Raw genomic sequence first — 15,463 nt, 5'->3', positions numbered from 1 at the left:
CAAAATTACTGTCATTAAACAGTAATCCGTTACATTATAGTGTTACTTTCTGATAAAAGCAACTAGTTAAAGTACTTTTCCATTGTAGAAAATTAAAACTTCTTTGTGATTCCTCATGCATGTTGTTTTAGTCAAGACCTTTAAAATGATTCTACCATCATCACTCAGTGCAGTTTGGCCCATAATCTGTTAACTACTAATACCCCTATCTCACCTCGCGGTTTCGTGCGGTGCCCGTAAATACGGTTCATCATGATTCACCGCAAGTTTTGGCGCTGTGATTAGGTTTCCATCTTCCGGGCGTCGGTCCTCACATAGTCAAAACGCATAGGTAAGATAGAGGTATAACAGCAGGAATGCAGATGGGGCGGATTATCGGGGACGGGGCTTGTTGGACGACTTACACATACACACACGCACACACACACACTAATGGGTTGGGAATTACTGCTGTCTGGCGCATGGATTGCATAAATTGTCTGAATAAAGGATTACATTTTTAAAAATATACCTAAATAACTAAGTACTTAAATGGCGGACCTAACGCGTTAGATTACTCATTACATCAAAAAAGTAATCCAAGTACTCTAACGCGTTACAGCCAACACTGCTCTCTAGTGACCCATACACACGTATTGTGACAAGAGCTGCAATCATTGGTAAATACTTGTGTACAACAGCACGATTATCATCCATGAAGATCTCCACATGAATACATTGTGCTGAAAACCCATCCATCCATGTTTATACTGTATAGGGTACTTCCAGAACTTAGACAGCAAGTCACAAGCCTCACACACCCATGCACACCCAGTCACACTCTATGGGCTGTTTGTGAACGTTAATCAACTTGCTGTGCATAGACGTGGAAGACGTCCCAAAAACTTCTTAATGCACGGAAAAAACATGCACAAACTCCACACACACAGAGCAGAGACAAGTCTTTACGGAGACGGCGACAGTGCTAACCATTAAGACGCTGTGCTGCTTTATACATACAATAGTACCCTTCCCGTCCCGTGTGTATTAGTGTCAAGTGAGAAGGTCGCAGTTTGCATACTTGGGGAAACCACATCTTAATCAACTTCACTTTGTGTACCGGGGCATTGTCATGCAGGTTTGTGACCTTTAGTTCCAGTGAAGGGAAACTATGATGCAAGAATAAACAATCTTTCACGCATACATTTTTTACACTTTTTTTTTATATGTAACCTGATTTGCTGTAACTTTTGTTCTGTCTGAGACACATGCATCTGAGGACATACTATAGTTCAGATTTCAATAACTATGTAGAGAAGTGCTGCATGTAAGGGGTTTTCCCTAGGCCACCACATACATGCTAAAGTCTGATGTAGTAATTGTTATAGCTCTCCTGAAGAAATAATTTGCAGTAGGTCATGCCTTAATTTAAATTTATTAAGATGTTTTAGTCCAGAACATGGTGTGTGTTTAGAAACTGTCACGTTGGTCTGATCTTATTGGTAACCCTGTTTTTCTGTTCAGGTTGAGTGTAACTCGAGGTTAAACCCAACAAAGACCACCCTTCTGAAGGCAAGATAAGACACTCTTGGCAAAAAAAAGCTTTCTTTAGCAAGCTTCTTTTTAAAAAGATAGTTTTGCATTTAGTGATTGTTGAAACTAATCAGTTTTTTTTTTACTATTTCAGATGGCAGATTGTGGTGGGCTGCCCCAAGTTGTACAAGTAAGCCTGAGTAAAAGGAAAAAAAAGTATTTTTACAGAATCACTGTATCCAACCTGTTTATTTAATACTGAACTCTACACACCACACAATTGTAGTATAGATATTAAATAATGTAAAGAATGCACTTGTATAACATTGCTCATTTTTTCCCAGCCTGGTAAACTTGCTGAGGCTTTCAAGTACTTTGTCCAGGGCATGGGTTACAGTAAGTATATTTCTCATATTACTGTCTTTCCAGTCGGTTCCTTCAGTAGACATCCTGTCTTTAAACGTCACACAGCTGTATTGTTTTCCATGTTTTTAATGATCTAAGCTGTAACTTCGTGTCTAAAATGTCTCTTATGTACATTTTTGTCTCTTTAAACATTGTGTGTCTTATGAAAAATTCACTGTCAGAAGTTTCATGTGAAAATCGTCATCTCAGCAACCCCTTTTCCTCCCACGCAACACTACACACACACACACACACACACACACACACAGAGGCATGAGCACACAAGCACATGATTGCTGGCTTGTTTATTTCTATGATTGTGGTACTAAATATATGTTACTGACTGTAATACTAATGAGCAAAGCATTTGTAAGACACAACATAGTAAAAAGGAAATTACAGAATTTCGGTAGTGCATAAGATTTTAAGCTCAACTGTCTTCCAGTCTCTCAGGTAAACCCAGTTCAAGTCCAAAACAGTGCTTTAATGCTTAATAGGTGTAAATTGAGCTACAAGAGGTTAAGTGTAGGACAGAGTCGGACTAGCGCCTAATTCCTAGTGCCAAACTCAAAATTTGACTTTGTTTCCTGTGTGGCTATGCAGTGATGCGAGCTTCAGGGTGTAAGTAAAGCAGCTTTAACTCTGCCAGTATGCTGTTTTGCATGGCCTGCGTGGACTGCTCCCCTGCCTGCTTTCTCTCTTCTTAACATTTCTGATGCAAAAATCAGACGTGTGTGCGTGCGTGCGTGCGTGCGTGCATGGTGTCCCATCCAAGATGTATTTCTACCTTGAGCCCCAAGGTGTTCTAGGGATACATGTTTACATGGGATGGTGTGTGTAGGTAGATATAGATATAAGTATATAGATCATATGCTCAGGTTTTCACAGTATGCAGTGATGAGTACCTACCAAAAGTGGTCCAGTGAAGGATGACCAATGAACCGGCAAAAGGTTATGGCTGTACAAGGCTCACAGATGAGTGTGTGTGGGAAGTGAAAGTTGACTTTACTTAAAAAAATCTGAACCATGGAGCGATGAAAGAATGTGCTCTCGTCCGATTAATCACATTTTCTAGACATGAACCAACTACCTACATATACACTATTGCAGGCCAAGTACACAATTCTATGACGATAGTTTTTCCCCAATGGTTGTAGCCAATGTCATGTTTTTTTTTAATCCTCCTGAAAGATGTTGACATGGCCTCCAAATTCTACAGATTGAAATTCTGCCAAGCATCTGTTGCATGAGCTGGACATAAAGGTCAAAACCAGGGAGGCTCCACCTTACAACTTACAGGACATGTGCTGCTAATGTCTCAGTGCCAGATGCTACAAGCAAACCTTCAGACGTCTTGTGGAGTTATTGCCCCTCATGGGTCAGGATCATGAGTTTTGGTGGATCAAGTGGGAGCTGCACCATATTAGATGGGTGGTTTTAATGAAATTACCGAACTATTAATGTGATGGGTCTAGCTCTCAGAGTTAAATTTTTTTCCAGATTTTTCCCCTAATTTAATCATGGCTAATTCCTCCCCATCACTAGGGGGCTTCCACATTAAGACTACTACTACCATTCAGCCAGGAGGGCCGAAGACTATCACATGTTTTCTCCGAACTGCCTGACACCAGCCGACCGCATCTTTTCAAACTGGTTGCTCACGCACCATTAGGGGTGGAGTAACACACTCGGAGGAAAGCGCTAGCCGCTCCATCCGCGTGCGCGAGCTCACAGACGCCCCTGATCGGCTGTGGAGCCGTGATTAATGTGGAAGCACAAAGTACCTCTCATCCCTCCCCCCTGAGAGAGCTCGGCCAATCAGCTCTCTCTAGACCTCAGGGATTGAACCAGCGATCTCCGGATGATAGGACGAGCACTTTACCACTGCGACACTCGGAGGCTAGCCTTTAGAGTTTTAAAGACTGGCTATTCATATGGTTCAGGTAAATATTTTATAGGAAGATGGATCATAGATTATTTTTGACCTGTGATAAAAGAAATGTGATGAAACACAAAGAATGTGTATCATTAGGCTGTGTGGTTAAAATGTACTAATCATCAGTGAACAAAGAGAACAAAACGAAAAACAAAATCCTAAACTTATCATTTCAGATTTTGAGGGACTTTTATTTCAGTTTTTCATGACTGAGAAGATGATTTGGTGCGTATGACGCACCTCAGGGGATGTACGACACGATTACGTCCCAAATGTTGCCTATTCAACATGGCATGATTAGTCATCTGCTTCCTGACTGTCAGTTTTGGCCTCACTCCATATCACCTCCTCTCACTGTGTGATTGTATAAACTAGATTTGACCCAGAATAAAAGAAAAACACACATTCACGTAGTCATAGCATTGTATTGTTGCTAAGTGGGTTTTGTGGGGACTTTTGTTGTTTGCTGCTTGTGTGTGGAAAAATAACCTAGCTGTGGGTATGAATATTTTTGGTGAGTTCCATTTATTAACATATTACAGTACTGTTTGTTTACTTGTTGTTCAAAGTTTGTTAGTAATTTATAAAAATTTTTTTTGTGAATTTCACTCTAGTGTCAGTCTTCAGTTGCACAAAATAGCCGTATTGTTTAGGTAAGGTTAAATTGGTTCTTTATTGTGGCATTTGTACAGCTAACGGTCGCTATGGTGTGTGCAGAGGTAGTTGTTGTTGAGTGTCAGTCATTTGTTTTCTTTGAGGTTTAATTGTGCTGTAGGACTCGTGCTTTAACCACAACCACAGAGGTAGGGCTAGACTAACTGGCATTTCAAAATCAACTCAATGTTTTGTTTTAGTTAGATGTCGGTCAGGTCTAGCATAATTTTTTTGGTTTGTTTAAATAGATTTTTTTTCCAGGGTTGGTGGTTTTTGCTGCCACTCTGGTTAAAACCATGCAGGTAAACTTATTATGCAATTTAGTTAAACTTTTGTTGCCTGATTCAGTTCATAAAACCAGTAGCTCAGCTTTAGATTCAGAACTGACAAACCAATTACTTACAAACAAATGCTCTAAAATAAAAAAATAATAATAATAAATATCCCACAGCCTTGGCAGAAAATACTGCTTACGTCTTACACAAATACTCTCGGTTTTGTAAAAGCATCACTTCTTTTACATTTTGTTTTGTTTTGTTTTTTTGGGTCCGACCACATGTACATTGGTTGACGTCCGATATAGCCGTCACTTCTGTGGCAGTTACTTAAGGGGTGGAGTTGCCAGCTCGACTCTCGATTGTCATTCACACACTACGGGCTATTAGGGAACTAACCTGCATGTCTTCGGACTGTGGGAGAAAGCCAGAGTACCTGGAGGAAACCCACCAAACACAAGGACAACATGCAAACTCCATGCACACAGACCCGAGGTGGGAATCAAACTCCGACCCTGCAGATGCAAGGCGACAGTGCTAACCACTTTGCCACCATGTCGCAATATACAATAAACATTAGTGCTACTGAATCGAATTGAAATGAAAATCACAATGCCTTTTGAAAAATACTAATTACATACAGTTACATTTACATTTACGCATTTGGCAGACGCTCTTATCCAGAGCGATTTGCATCTCATTACACATCTGAGCAGTTGAGGGTTAAGGGCCTTGCTCAAGGGCCCAACAGTGGCAACTTGGTGGTTGTGGGGTTTAAACCTGGGATCTTCCGAACCGTAGTCTAATGCCTTAACCACTGAGCTACCCCTGGCCCCATAATTTACCCATGATTCACAGCTTTATTCCAGCTGTGTCAGCTCATTCAGCGTAGCATATTCAGAGGCTTGAATGGTAGTAGCCACATCACAGTCCTCAATGCAGTACACCAGCCGTGATTCAAGATTCAATGTTTTGGTTCAAATGGGGTGAAACTCGTACGTATGATCATTCATGAATCGAATTGTGCAGGTTGTCGTATATGAAATAAAAAAAAACAGTTAAATGGAGTGTTCAGCAGTTTTTATTCTTGTAAATTATCAGAATATTTGAGACTGCAGGTTGTTTGAATTACAAAATAATTAATACGTTGGAGCTCTGGGTACAGCTGCTAATAAAAGTTTCTGAGGTGTCTTAGCAGATTCTGTGTCTCTCTCTCTAAAAAAAAAAAAAAAAAAAAAATCCAAACGCAGAGAGAATTGCATTGTACAAAATTTTGTCTGGAACAAGTCTGGGAAAAGCAAGGCCTAAGCAGTTTAAATGTAAGATGTATATTATGTAACCTTCCATGTATTTTGTCCATCAGTGCATTCTGCTCAGTGTTTGATCTACAGTAATAGAGGTAACGATGTAATCAATATTGTAGCTCATGCTCTGGATTAGTGAGAATTAGGCTTGGACTAAAGTAAGTTATGATTAATACTGGGCCTTTTGTTGTATAAAGATTATAAACATAGTGTCTTCTGTCAGAGCCGGTTTCTGCGCAGACACAGAAGGATGTAGCACTTTCTCCCATGATCCTTTAGTTAATCTGTCTTTTCTTTCTCTTCAGTCTTTTTTTTTTTTAAAAAAAGACTTACTAGTAACATCTTTGTCTTCCTCGTCTCTTTTCCTCTCCCCTCTTTGACCCCTCCGTCAAACGTGAACAGTCCCCCATGTGCTCCTCAGCCATCTGAACAGCGAAGCAGGTACCAGGAGTTCAGACCACACTTTAGGCTGCACTTTCAGTGTCTTGTCCCCTTCTTTGTCTGTTCATTCAGTGCCTTTTTCACCCTTTCACTCCTTCTCAGTTCTCGCCATTCAGCCAACCCCTTGACATTCAGTTCTGTGTTTCTCAGTGTCTCTGCATCATGGTGTTAGTAGCATGATTCTGTGCTCATTACTCCAATATGCGGTATTTCATGATGAAAGGATGTGTGTTTGTGTGTGTGTGTGCACCTCGGGGACAGGTTATTAAAGATACTATTTCTCTCTGTCTGATGCAATTTTTTTTTACATTAACCAGAGCTCTTTTGCATGCTGCATCTCTACATGGAATCCCTGCATTTCTACATGAATATTCATTTTTCAGCCAGAGTAAAAATGAATTGGATTTCAGTTGTAACTCAGGGATTTCCCTTCTTTCATATGAGAATAATGACAATTTAGCGTTTGCAAAAAATCTGAGATGCTGATTTTCAGGCCACAGGCTGGAAGACACAAGGCATATTGGCAGACTTGGAAGAGTTTGATGACCGTGCTGCATTTGGCTTAAACTTACTCGCAGGTCCAACCTTCCTTACTTTTATAATCCATACATTTCCTGTTAAATTTACAGTTCTGATCTGATTATAGTAGTTACTGAGCAATGTGCTGAATATCTGATTTTAATAATTATGTTATAATATCATAATGTATAAGGGGAATAAGAGTAGGTTTAAGCCTTGTGCCTTTTCAACCTTGGCCAAGTCAGACAGCTAGAAATGAGTGTGCACTGTATTGAATTCTCAGAATTGTGTAAGTATCCTTAAGTGCTCCTGAACTGGGACCTTCACCAGTTAGGTGAAGATTCCCAGTGAGGTTGCTCATTATTCTCCCTGATGCTGGACTACCATGCATCACAAACAGAATGTCATGAACACAGTATGGAATATGTGCTTTTTCTTTTCAGATCCAACACAACTTTCAGACGCTTTCACACACAGCTTTCAAAGTCATCTTTATGCTGTCAATTTTATTTACATTTCTTTCTATTTCTCTCTCCCTCTCTCTCTCTCTCTCTCTCTCTCTCTCTCAGTGCCCACTGCGGGTATGACACGCTTGGCGCGTTCCCGCACCCACTCGGCTTCCAGCATGAACTCCGTGGAAAGCGCGCGGAGCCGCACTCTCAATAACTCCCAGACGGAGGGCGCCACTGCCAGCCCAGGTCACGAGACCCAGGCCAGACCACAAACCATGGAGGTGTCTTGCTAAAGCGTGTAAACCTGCCTCTAAATCTCTCCTTATGCCACAGATTTCTTTTCTCTCATATCCTTGAAGCCAGGCTTCTGGTGAAATGAAACAATGCAAAGTACGACTATTGAAATGTGTTCACAGTCTGTACACCCTTTTTTTTAATGTCTTTGTTTCCTGATACGTTGGTACGATGCTGACTGATGTCTCTTGAGTAGAAGTGTTAATGTTCTGAAGGCACTTTCATTACATCTTCCTGTTGCTGATCCATACCATAGAGAAGACCAAACCACATCTCACATCTCCCCTTCCATCTGGTTATGATATACAGTACATCATTGACTTTTTTTTTCCTTCAACCACAGCTTTCTGTTTTCCTGTCGATATTTAGTGCTTTGTGAAAATATCCGTCTCTCGATTGCAGAATAGTTGTTTTCTTGTACATTCTCACAAAACTAATGATAAGCATGTCGTTTTTAATGTAACTCAATAGATGTGTATATTGGGATTTGTTTTGTTCAGTTGTTTCTACATATACTGTAGACTTCACCCACCCAGGGGGTAACTTTGCACTGTAACACAGATATACTGATGTATTTAGAGAACCAGAACACAGTTTGTTTGTTTGTTTGTTTGTTTTTCCTGGCAGAGCTGCCTTTCATTAAACTCTTAGGAGTTCTAGCTAAAACACGTTTAGAAAGAATGATGTGGACAGAACGACCAACATAGCGTACGCACTCTCAGTCTATCTAGCTGATTGAGGGGGGAAAAGCAGAGACATGGTCATTTATTAGAATCTCATAGTAGTTTTAGTGAATGAAATCATTTAAACTGTACACTCCCTGCAAACATTAATACTGACAAAGGAGTGTGGTTTTAACTTACTCCGCCCCTCCTGTACAGTGAACAGATAATTCCAGTTTACTTGAACTGTACTGATTACTTCATCTATTAAATTTTATAGCTATATTATTATAAATATTAGTATAAATACTATTGCTATAATGTTTCCTTGGATGTGTATTCATTGTTGCTTTATGACTGTACTGCCTTGACATCAGGCTTTCTTCTCCAACCATACATGGGGCACTGTACTTCTAGTGAGTGTGTTGATTTGTACTAATTAATAAAGTTAGAGGTTATACTCAAACCTGTTGTCATCTCTTTTCTGTACCACAAAGTACCAGATGAACGTCATTGCATGACTGTCTCAAGACTTTAACACTCTTTTTTATGAAGCCATTCCTTTGTTAATTTGGCACTCTGGGTTGTTGGAGGATGGCTTGTTACCAAACATGCCTTGTAGAAGTCCCATCATGTGCTTCAGATGGGTTGTTTGTTTGTCACTCTACTCCATTGGCCAGACTTTGGCAGAATGTGGAAAATTGTCATATGCTACTCTAGCTGCCAGTCTTCCTACTGGGTTTTCTCCTTGCCTTTTTATCAACTTGGCAGTAAGTCTGTATTTCTACATTTCCTGCCTTATTGATTATGCACGCTACAAACATGGTTTATTTTTATTTAAGGTTGATTATTTAATTTACAGCTTCCAATGCTTAGCAAGTAGCTAAGTTGAAGTTATGACCATACATTAAACTATCCATTCATCTGTACCACTATCTGTTACTACCTGCAATGCATGTCTTTGGACTAGGGGAGTAAAATGGAATACATACAAACTCTATGCACCTCTGTACACACAATCGTTCAAAACATCACTTGGGGTTACTGCCACAACCACCATATACACTTGACCGTGTTACGAGCGATTTCTATGTTCGGGCTATTAAAGAAGTTCCTGGGAGGCTATTTTTTTTAAAGCAAGCAGTCGAATCATGGCTCCAGTGTAAAAAAAAAAAAATTGTGTAAAAATCGGTTATTGGTGTAGCTGGGGAGTATATAGAGAAATAAAGGGAGTTTTTTACTCTCATATCTATGTTCTTTTATTCTACAAAATCAAAAGTCGCAGTTTAACTTAAAAACCCCTAGAAATTCCTTGGTTGAATTTCAATGGAATTTTCTTTTTCTGATTCTATAGCAGTGAACGCTTTGATGATTTCTACAAAGCAAATCTTTCATAGACCAAAACCTACACATACAACTAAGTTGTGTTATCTCATAAGTGTGCTGTATTTATTTATGCCAAAAAAATGTCCAGATAGATGCAGAAATAAATACACTGCAGTGCACTTGTGATCTTCCTACCAGTAACGTGTCATCATTTTTTGCATCTGGCCACAGGTGGTATGCAGCTATTTATAGACTAACCAAAATTCTGTACACACTGTGATAATTTGTGTTAGATTGCTGAGTCCACTTTCCATTGAATGTAGAACATACAGTGCAGCGCTCAGCACTTATCACACGTATCTTTGTATCTTCACATGTGATGCAAGAATGTTTTCTTAATGTTCAGACTCAGCTACACTGGCATCTATCAGTTACTTCAACTGGAAATCATTTAAGTGCTGGTTTTAAAAGGATTATTAGGGATATAGGAGTGTTTGTTTATTTCTTAATAATATAGATAAAAAAAATTCGATTCGATATTGTTAAAACTAACAGTGGAAAAAAGAGGTAGGAAAGATGACACTACTGTTAAGTGAGAGGTGCGGAATAGAAAGCTGCACATGATCTCACACCTCCGTTTATATAGAATGAACAAAGTGTTTTATAGACTAACATACATTGCATGTCTCTTTCTTGAAAAACATACAAAAAAACTTAATATGAATGTTTTTTATCAAATGTTTGAGAGATTTCTCTTCTTGTCCTTTTTTTAACTAGACTGCCTATCGAGTGGAAACATCAATGTGGTCACATTCAACTAATTTATCTAACTATTTTTTTCAATGGACTACATATACATGTATATCCTGCGTTTTTATTTCACTGACTTTAATCATTTTTACAATTTTAACCCACGTTATTACCAAATAAAAGTGCATATTTCTAGCAATAAATGCTTAAAATTAGATTTAGAATTAGGATGAATCATTTTTGGTGTTTTCTCAAAGCTTAAAGGCTCTTAGCTGAAGGGCGAATGGTGTGAATGTGGAAAAGTTCACTATGTGTTATATACTGTATGTATACTGTATATCATTTGGTGCGATCCTCCTTATTAAACCTTATTAAAATTCAAAGAAACTTTGTGAGTTCTGTGGCTAAAATATGAATCACCGATACTTTTATTTTTATTTTTTTTTACCTTTATTTAACCAGGCAAGACAGATTAAGAACAGGTTTCTTATTAACAACTGTGGCCTGGCAAAGGCTGAGCCTTTTGGGGGAAGTAGAGGAACTGATAAAAATAATTTATGATATAATATTTTAAGAAATATAAACAAAATTACGGAATTTGGTAAATAAAGATAAATGTGAGTTTATACACATTTAGAAATAGTTATAAGTAGTTATGCATGTTATGTGTATAATGTTAAGCATAATTATGGAAATATATTGTACACACTACATGTTCATGTTGAATATTTGGTGAGAGTGCATAATATATATATATATGTATGTATATATAAAGCACAAACTTTCCGACTTTTGATCCCATTCCAAATTTCTCACCAAAGTACGTGTTTGTTTGATTTTTATATTTTGGCCCTCCAAAATACAGCACAAATGGAAAAATAAAAAAATAATAGTGGCACCAGTAAATAATTAAAATATTTAATATACTTAGCATGCCATTATTTTTCATAATGACGTCACAGATTTTTGTGTTTTCGATAACACTTTTAAGTCATAAATTTAACTGTCATTTATTTATTTATATATAAAAAAAAATTTGCATCATTTTCAAGTTTTAATATCCTGTAGAACTGCAATATAACTCGGCTCCATTAAAAACGTTGCATTACTGATTGGATCCTTTTCATTTGGTTAAACTCACAGTATAAACGTTTAGAATCTTCTGTGCACCGCTTCACAGGAAACTGCTGCTAGTGCATGTTGTGGGTTTGTGTGTGTGTGTGTGTGTGTGTCATGAAACAGTTTGCCTCGGTGTGTTTTTCATCTTCGTGAACCACAGAAGCATTGACAGTTTCTTCGAGCACATACACCCATACACCTTTCTACTGCAGGCTTCATCACACACTCCTTTCATTCGGGGCCTGATCTTCAAGTCGACTTGTTTCTCTGAGTTCACGCACGCCTAGAAACCAGAAGCACATCCACTCATCTCGGCGTGTCTACAGGGACAGTTGGTTTTGAGACAATTTAGTCAGAAAAGAGACAGAGAGACAGAGAGAGAGAGATCTGTATGCTCTGAGGAGAGACAACTGGTACTGTGTCACAGCTTGGCAGAGAAATATGAGGTAAGTGTAACATTAATGCACAGATTAAGTTGAAGAACATATAGTGGCAGGTTGATTTAATCTCGCAACAAGCGTGTAAAATGAGATACTTTCATGGTTTTTTGGTTTTAAGCAAAGCGCGGTTTGAAAAACTTTTGATCATTTAAGCATTTGATCTTTGATGAAAAAATCATAACATTTGAATATAATAATAATAATAATGACATCATACAAATGTCAAAACTTCAATATATTTGGTTTGATTTTAAATCTTTGCTTAGCATTTATTTGCTCATTTCTTTCCAACCGAACTTATACGTCATTGAGTTCGTGCTTTAGAGTTTTCTCCAGCTATTTCTACATGCATGAGGAAACCATTCTAATGCAAAGCATTTCTGTACTGTACCGTGAACCACTTTGGATGGAGCAGTCTGTCCAATGCTGTGAATGGAAATGGAAATGTGTGCAGTGTAATATAGTGATCAGGACAGCACCGTCTCTGTCCTGGGTCTGATGTCCTGGGTCTGATGTCCTGGGGCGTCCCATCTGTCTGACAGGTGGCTATTCTCTCATCTATTGTATAAAAATGTGCTTTCATGACTCTCATTCGAGTTCATGGATCACCATAATAAACGAGCACTCGCGGGATAATGATTACTTTCTGTTTTATGATTGTTTTTGCACAAGGTCTTGTTTTATAATATTCCAAAATAGAATCTTTCATTGCATTCTTTGCTGCAAAATATTTCCCCGGATTAATAATCCCAAAAATAAAAAAATAAAAGAGTCAAACCTCAAAAATGCCGATTAGTTGGTTTATTTATTTATAACCTGTGCTTTGGATTTTTCTCGTGATTTTTGCACCCGAATCCAAATCTATATTTAAATATATGACACTTTTTTGTTGTTGTTTTTTTGCATAACTCTTATCATGCCTTTTTACAATCTACTTTGCACTTCTTCTTAAAGTGTCACCCGTTCCAGGAAACGTATCAGCGTCACTACTGTGGCTTTATTCGATTATTACTTTATTTTCAATCGATAACATGAAAAAAAAAAAAGAATAGTGACGTACTGTAACCCAGCGCTTTGTTGCAAACTACTCCCATGAAAGCCTTGTTTATGTCGCTGACGCATGTAAAAACTGTCTAGGCGCACAATTTTTGGTGCATCGGTGTACTAGCAGATAATGGTTCAACGTCAGCGTTGTACCTGGTCTATTTTTAGACCGGACTTGCCATAGTTAAGAGAGATGTGTTCGTGATATTGAAACTGTGGTTGGAAAATGTTGGTCAGAGTGAAGGAGCGGTTTTACCATCCTTCCTCCGATTCTTCAGAAAAAACTAAACTGACAATACGTTTTTAAACTGTTTGGGAAACCGATGTAAGGTCCATTTCTTCATCCGTTTTTCTTTTTGAATCTAGACTGCAGTTCTGCTGATAGCAGGAGTATCATGGGCAGCAGGCCAAGTAAAGGGAGGAGGAACAGCGTCCATCACACGTCCCTGCTGGATCCGGATCAACACACTGAGTCCCAAACCATGGGTGAGCACTAGCCTGCCAAACACCTCACCGTACACCACAGTCGAGCGGTACAGATTACACGTATGACCATCAGTAGATCTAAACATACACTGTGAAAGAAACTTAAATCTACATCTATGACAAGCTGTTATAATAACAAGCGCTTATATTCGCCTGGTATTACAGGAACTCTCTATGCAACGAGATCTAAAGAGGCTTTCTAGCTGAAGAGGCGCAGTGATGTGGTCAGGTTATGAAACAGTCTCTTGCTTCCCTTAATCTCTCTGTCTTTTGTCTCTGTCAGATGGCAGGTATGTAGTGGTTGCCCTGTATAACTACCCGTTAGGAAGTCCCTCAGACTGCAGCATCAGATTCGGGGAGAGACTCGAAGTGCTTTCCGAGTAAGTGTTTTTCTTTCATCTTACAGCATTAACACAGACACAGATGTGCTGAAATGTTTCAAAACATCAGTGCAAGTCTGTTCCCCCCCCCAAAAAAAACTGTTCTTTATGTCGGCACCTTTTTGTCTATATCTCTGAAGAACACTTGGTGTAATTGTCCAAGTCGTTTAACGATAGCGTAGAGGACTTGATTTACTCGCAGTCGGGGTTATAAATCAATACCTGAATAACAGTTTGAAACAAGTAACGTGTGTGTGTGTGTGTTACAGTGAAGGCGAATGGTGGCAAGTCAGGTCATCTGCTACAGGAGTGGAGAGCTACATCCCCAGCATGTACACATGTAAAGTGTTTAACAGGTAGAGTCCTGCATACAGTACAGTGCAAAAGTCTTAAACATCTGTATAACCCCCCGTTATACATGTTTATTGTATGACTTATGTGAATTTTATATTAGTATACTTATTAATGACAATATTAGGTGGGAACTAAAAAAAAAAAAACATTAACATCTTACCGGGAAATATCTGTAGGTGCTGAAAAGAAACCAGCGTATTATGTAAAAAAGGCACTTTTTAGACAAAATGAAAGAACGACAGACAAATGCATGCATGAGAAAAGAAGCAGATGTGACAAAGTGCTCGGAAGGACTGCGGCTGCTTCTGCAGGATGTTCAGTAGTAAAACTAAGCAGCTAATTCTCTTCAAAAAAATGGTACTCGAGACTATACAGTATTTTAACGCAATGCATCGTCTCACTAATTACGTTTAATTACTCTTAACTGCTTTTTATGGTAAACTTTAAAAAAAAAAAAAAAAGTTGTTATTTGCATGTGCATGAATAGTGGTATAAGTAAAAGTAAAGGGGAGGTGAGACTGGACTCTCTGACTCGCTACTGTACTGATATGTGGGCTGATATTTTACAGTAATGACACAGATGATGTCATGTGAGGGTCTTCCACAGGGGTGACTTCAGTCAGTTTCCAATGAGGGTTAGTTTACTTCATTTGGAACACGAATTACGTAAAAAGGTGTGTGTGTGTGTGTGTGTGTGTGTGTGTGTGAGGGTTGGAGGTTACAGCTGTGTACAGTACAGAACTCTTTCCACATGTGTGGATCTCTCTCCGTTGCAGCGCTGCTCGTCTGCGTGGTGTTTATCTTCTTCTCCCTCCACCTCCTTCTCCTCCCCGACTCTGCACTCGTTCTCGGTTTCTCTCACCCGGTCTTCGTCATCCTGTGTGTTCTTTCACTCTTTACCTCTTCAGTGCCCCAGATTTGTCTGTCACATCCGTTTAGCTGAGACGGTTTTTTAATCACTGTTTTTGAAATGTTTTATTTATCGTCGTGTCTGTGTTTCATCTCTGTGGAGCTTCATTACAAATGTAACATTATTAATCTAATGAGCCACAAACAGAATAGATGTCTCACAGACGCAGTAGCAGTTAGTTTTACATTTGCAGGTGTTTG

The 15,463-nt window shown here is 38.8% G+C and overlaps 2 protein-coding genes across 5 annotated transcripts in view; both read left to right on the top strand.

Moving 5' to 3' along the window:
- ndrg3b (ndrg family member 3b) overlaps window positions 1-8,920 on the top strand; it is a 65,637-nt gene extending 56,717 nt beyond the window's left edge. For 2 of the 3 annotated variants that reach the window (XM_053482444.1, XM_053482446.1), the window contains 5 exons: window positions 1,504-1,551; window positions 1,667-1,702; window positions 1,857-1,908; window positions 6,489-6,527; window positions 7,616-8,920. In XM_053482444.1, the coding sequence (XP_053338419.1) occupies window positions 1,504-1,551; window positions 1,667-1,702; window positions 1,857-1,908; window positions 6,489-6,527; window positions 7,616-7,791 (351 nt within the window). In that variant the 3' untranslated portion in view covers window positions 7,792-8,920. The remainder of the gene's footprint in view (window positions 1-1,503; window positions 1,552-1,666; window positions 1,703-1,856; window positions 1,909-6,488; window positions 6,528-7,615) is intronic. The other variant, XM_053482445.1, reaches the window with a different exon arrangement.
- A 2,839-nt stretch (window positions 8,921-11,759) lies between these two features.
- The window catches only part of sla2b (Src like adaptor 2b), a 12,740-nt gene continuing 9,036 nt past the window's right edge, over window positions 11,760-15,463 (top strand). Inside the window, exons 1-4 of one of the 2 annotated variants that reach the window (XM_053483131.1) lie at window positions 11,760-12,095; window positions 13,500-13,619; window positions 13,903-13,999; window positions 14,269-14,355. In XM_053483131.1, the coding sequence (XP_053339106.1) occupies window positions 13,529-13,619; window positions 13,903-13,999; window positions 14,269-14,355 (275 nt within the window). In that variant the 5' untranslated portion in view covers window positions 11,760-12,095; window positions 13,500-13,528. The remainder of the gene's footprint in view (window positions 12,096-13,499; window positions 13,620-13,902; window positions 14,000-14,268; window positions 14,356-15,463) is intronic. The other variant, XM_053483129.1, reaches the window with a different exon arrangement.

This window comes from Clarias gariepinus, chromosome 22 (genome assembly GCF_024256425.1).
Source record: "Clarias gariepinus isolate MV-2021 ecotype Netherlands chromosome 22, CGAR_prim_01v2, whole genome shotgun sequence".
Classification (NCBI taxonomy): Eukaryota; Metazoa; Chordata; class Actinopteri; order Siluriformes; family Clariidae; genus Clarias; species Clarias gariepinus.
The sequence above is the reverse complement of the archived record's forward strand: the minus strand, read 5'-3'. Positions and strand labels throughout refer to the sequence as shown.